We start from the raw sequence: 5,152 nt of genomic DNA, 5'->3' as shown, positions 1-5,152 counted from the left end.
GCCGGTGCGAATTTTTGAGATCTTCTCAAAAGTTCTGCCCAGTTGGGAGTGCAGCAATCCTTGCTCCTTTGTGAAGTCTTATCTCTTAGGCTTCCTAGGGGTTTCTTGGGTTTTTCTTTTGGTGCGACTGAGCTCAAAGAGCGCCTACATATCTTGTCGCAGCAGGAATTCAAGTCGAACGTAGTTCAAAATAAAGTAAAGGAGTTTTTGGTTTTTACTAATAGTGTGACCGGGTCTCAAATGGACTGCCTATGTATCCCACTGTGGGGAAGTCAGGTCATTGCGTAGTTCGGGTTATAAAAGATTTTTTGATCTTTCCTATCTATCGCAAAATGATTACAAGCAAAAGGGAATAGCTAATACAAGCAAATAAAATAACGATTATAAACGAAAGTACTATTACAGACTGAACAACTTGTCCCTTACGCATAATAGCGCTTCATTACATCTGAATTGATTGGCTTCGGCCACTCTTGTCAGTCCATTTCTGCCAACACTACTGCTCGTCTGGAGATTACTTTGCGGACCACATGAGGACGTTTCCAGTTGGGAGCGAACTTCCCTTTGTATTCATCTTGATGTGGGAAAATTCTTTTGTGCAGCATTGCCCAATTTGGAAGAGTCTAGTCTTGACTCGCTTATTGAAGGCTCTTTCCATCCTTTGTCGGTACAACTGACCGTCACATATGGAAACCATCCTTTTCTCATCAATTAGAGCCAACTGCTCATATCGAGCTCGAACCCATTCAACATTGTCCAATTCTGCTTCTTGAATGACTGTCAAAAGAAGGTATCTCAACTTCGGCAGGTATGACCGCTTCAGTCCCGTAGACTAACAGATATGGAGTCGCTTCTGTTGAAGTTCTGGCCATAGTACGGTATCCCAGTAAAGCATAAGGCAACTGCTCGTGCCAACCTTTACAATTATCAGTCATTTTTCTCAATATCCTCTTGATATTTTTGTTGGCTAATTCTACGGCTCCGTTTATTTGTGGCCGGTAGCCTGTCAAGTTTCAGTGAGTGATCTTGAATTTCTCACCGATATCCTTCATCAGGTGGCTATTCAGATTCGCTCCATTGTCTGTTATGATGGACTCGGGTATACCGAATTGACATATGATGTGATTTCGCATGAAGTCAGCTACCACTTTCTTTGTTACTGATTTGTGAGACGTTGCTTCCACCCGTTTGGTGAAGTAGTCAATAGCAACTAAAAATAACTGGTTAACATTTGAAGCTGCAGGTTCAATGGGTCCGATAATATCCATGCCCCAAGAAACGAAAGGCCATGGTGAGCTCATAGCATTAAGCTTACTCGGAGGGACCTTGATTAGGTCACCGTGGATTTGGCATTGATGGCACTTTTGCACATATTTGCAGCAATCTCTTTCCATGGTCATCCAATAGTATCCAGCTCATAGAATCTTCTTTGCCAGTACAAATCCATTCATATGGGGTCCACATGTCCCGGCATGTACTTCTTCTAGAGGTTTGGAGGCTTCGCCGACATTTACACATCAAAGCAGACCCAAATCTGGCGTTCGTTTGTATAGTATTTCCTTGTTTAGGAAAAATCCATTCGCCATTCTTCTAATGGTCTTCTTTTGTCCATTTGTAATGCTTTCGGGATATTCCCGTCTTTCTAGATACCTTTTGATGTCATTGTACCATGGTTTTCCATCTGGCCCAGCTTCCACGTGGCAACAGTAGGCATGCTCTTCTTTCAGACTTATCCTTAGCGGGTCGATGTGACTGCTTTCAGGGTGCTGGATCATTGATGCTATTGTTGCTAGTGCATCGGCAATTTCATTCTGAGCCCTCGGCGTATGTCAAAATTCGATCTTTCTGAATTTCTTGCACAATCTTTGTGCCAAGTTCACATATGGCAAGATATTTTCATTCTTGGTGGCCCATTCGCCTTGTACTTGATGAATCAACAGGTCAGAATCTCCAATGACCAATAATTTATTGATGTCTATATCCAGTGCCATTCTGAGACCTATGATGCAGGCCTCGTATTTAGCCGTGTTATTGGTACAATGAAATTTGAGCTTGGCATCCATGGGGTAGTGTTTCCCATTTTCTGATATCAAGACTGCTCCGATTTCGGAACCTTTGTAATTCACTGCTCCGTCAAAGAACAGTTTCCAGCCAGTATAAGATTCTGTTTGTCCTTCTTCTATGGCCAACACCCTTTGGTCTGGGAAATGGGTGTGAAGTGGTTCGAGCTCTTCATCCACCGGGCTTGCAGCTAGTAAGTCAGCCAAATCCTGTCCTTTAACGGCTTTCTGGGCTATGTACACGATGTCAAATTCACAGAACAACATCTGCCATTTGGCCAGCTTCCCAACGGGCATGGGCTGGTGGAATATGTACCTCAATGAATCTGTCTTAGATATAAAGTGAGTGGTGTACGAAGACAAATAATGTCTCAATTTCTGAGCCACCCAATTTAGAGCACAATAGGTTTTCTCCACTAGTATATATCTTGCCTCATAGGCTGTGAACTTCTTGCTCAGATAGTAAATGGCACGCTCTCTTTTCCCTTCTTCATCGTGTTGCCTTAACATGCAACCGAAGGCCTTTTCAACAACTGACAAGTATAGCAGCAATGGGCTCCCGGGCCTTGGTGGTACCAATACTGGTGGGTTGGACAGGTATCTCTTGATAGTGTCGAATGCCTCTTGGCACTCCTCTATCCATTTTGTAGGAGCATTTTTTTTCAAAAGCTCGAGGATGGGCTCTACAATGATGGTGGATTGAGCTATGAAACGCCCAATGTAATTTAGCCTTCCCAGAAAACTCACGACTTCTTTCTTAGTTTGGGGAGGAGGTAATTCTTGGATTGCCTTGATCTTTATTGGGTCTAGCTCTATGCCCCTTCGGCTGATTATGAACCCCAGTAATTTTTCAGCCTATATGCAAACGCACATTTAGCCTGGTTCAATTTCAAGTTAAACTTTCGGAGCCTATTGAAGAATTTCCTCAAATGTGTGGTATGCTCCGAACTTTCCCTTGACTTGATAATGACATCATCCACATAGACTTCAATCTGAATGGATCATGTCACGGAAAATGGTGGTCATCGCTCTCATGTACGTTGCGCCGGCATTCTTGAGGCCGAAAGGCATTATCCTGTAATGGTACACTCCCCATGGAGTGATGAAGGCTATTTTCTCGACATCCTCTCTGTCCATTAAAATCTCATGGTAGCTGGGAAAACAATATACAAATGATGGTAACTCATGTTTGGCACAATTATCTATGAGTATGTGGATGTTCGGGAGTGGAAAATTATCCTTCGGGCTAGCGTTGTTACGATCTCGGCAATCCACATAGATTCTTATCTTGCCGTATTTCTTGGGTATCGGAACTATGCTGGCTAGCCATGTAGGGTAGGAGGTCACTTCCACCACTCCTGACTTAATTTGTTTCTCTACCTCGTCTTTGATTCGGATACTAAGATCCGATTTGAATTGTCGGGTTTTCTGCTTTACTAGAGCAAAACCCTCATTGATGGGTAGCTTGTGGGATACTACGCTGGTGCTTAGTCCTGGCATGTCGGCATATGACCATGCGAAGATATCCACGTACTCCCTTAGTAAACTTATCAATTCTTCTTTTAAAGGCGCTTATCCTTGTCTCTCTGACATTCTCTTCATCCCCTAGATTTATGGCTTCTGTTTCGTCCATATTTGGCTTCTGCTCATTCTCTAATTATTCTACTTCTTCCGTGAGACCCTTGAGTAGCATTATGGTCTCATTGTATTCCTCATACTCTTCTTCCTCTATGCTGCCCGACTCATTCGTTTCGCAACATGTCATGAAATTTAAGGTTTCTTTATTGTTTTTATTACTGAAAAGAAATTCAAGGCAAAATATGTTAGTATAAAACATGCATGCAACAAATAAATAAAACAGTTTTGATAAACCAAGGCTTTTATTAATTTTCAAATATTCAGAAGTACAAACTGTGGTCCTGGCTTGGATCAAGCCATTTTCGTTTTTGAAAACATTATGAGGTATGTGATTGACAAAAGAGTGACCAATCGGGCCTCGACCGATTCTCCCCATTTTCAAAATAAATTCATCTTTCTTTACCAAAGAGGCAGTAGCGGGATAGAGGTCCCGTTGGACAGCTGCTCGCCCGGTTCTGCCTATCTGATGGTGGGTGCTTCAGCACATTTCCAGAATCACAAAGCAATCTTCTTCTTGGAATAGCATCCTTATCCCTTCTTCAATGTCAGTATCTCCAGGTATAGGCATTCTGTGGGGGAATGACTGGTATAGGTTTGGAATGGGTTTGTGAAGATCCACAACCTCTTGCTTCTTCTTAGTAGGTATTTCTTCTTCTGCTGGGATGTAACCAAGGCCAAGCGAAAATTATCTTGGAGAATGGGAATGGGCTCGGTGATGCCCTGCAGGTTTTTTCCCAGACCCCTCCTAGGTTCAAACCAGTTCAGGATCATAGTGGAAGCAATCATTTTGTAAACCGCTGGCATGAGAGCTTCCAGGGAATCTATCTTGTGGGCTGCTCCCACTAACTCCATGACATGGAAATCTGTTCCTTTAGGTGCAGCTTCAATGACAGGTACAGAGTTGTCTGGGTAATTGTGCATGCTGGCTTCTCCGTGGATCACCACTTCTTCCCCTTCCCAGACAAATTTTACAGATTGATGGAGTAAGAATGGTACTGCCCCTGCCATGTGGATCCATGGTCTCCCTAGAAGCAAATTATAATTGGCAGGTATTTCCATGACTTGGAATTCAGTGGTGAACTCAGCTGGTCCTATTTGAACTCCAAATCAACTACCCTAGTGGAATCACAACGACCTCCGTCGAACGCTCTTATGTTAGTGTAGCTTTGACGAACCTTTCCAAGGTCATATCCAAGTTGAGTTAGGGTAGACTCGGTACAAATGTTAAGACCCGCTCCGTTGTCGATTAATAACCAGGTTACTTTGTTGCGGCACATGATAGTGATGTGCAACGCTTTGTTATGATTTGTGCCTTCTTTGTGCAACTCTTTCTTTGTGGACGCAATTTGATGTTCCTCCAGATTTTTACTCTTTGTTGCAGCTGGGACGTGAGCTGCTTCCAACACCTTCATTAAAGCTAGGAGGTGTTGAGGTGAGCTTTTCACCAAGGCCAG

General features: G+C 43.1%; 1 protein-coding gene across 1 annotated transcript; it reads right to left on the bottom strand.

Annotated features, from left to right (window-relative positions):
- Positions 1 to 1,829: 1,829 nt before the first annotated feature.
- On the bottom strand, positions 1,830 to 4,757 carry LOC132601488 (uncharacterized). Its single transcript, XM_060314570.1, has 4 exons — positions 4,439 to 4,757; positions 4,184 to 4,355; positions 3,100 to 3,213; positions 1,830 to 2,886 (listed from the first exon to the last, which is right to left on the bottom strand). Exons 1-4 carry the CDS (start codon positions 4,755 to 4,757, stop codon positions 1,830 to 1,832), a joined length of 1,662 nt encoding a protein of 553 aa, XP_060170553.1.
- Positions 4,758 to 5,152: the final 395 nt, after the last annotated feature.

Source organism: Lycium barbarum, chromosome 7 (genome assembly GCF_019175385.1).
Source record: "Lycium barbarum isolate Lr01 chromosome 7, ASM1917538v2, whole genome shotgun sequence".
NCBI lineage: Eukaryota > Viridiplantae > Streptophyta > Magnoliopsida > Solanales > Solanaceae > Lycium > Lycium barbarum.
The sequence above is the reverse complement of the archived record's forward strand: the minus strand, read 5'-3'. Positions and strand labels throughout refer to the sequence as shown.

Coding starts and splice junctions, on each gene's coding strand:
- LOC132601488 (XM_060314570.1), bottom strand. CDS start 4,757: ATGGAAATACCTGCCAATTATAATTTGCTTCTAGGGAGACCATGGATC. Junction 3,214..4,183: donor TGCTTTGTGATTCTGGAAAT/GTGCTGAAGCAC, acceptor TTGTTTTCCCAG/CTACCATGAGATTTTAATGG. Junction 2,887..3,099: donor CTCAAGAATGCCGGCGCAAC/GTACATGAGAGC, acceptor GTTCATAATCAG/CCGAAGGGGCATAGAGCTAG.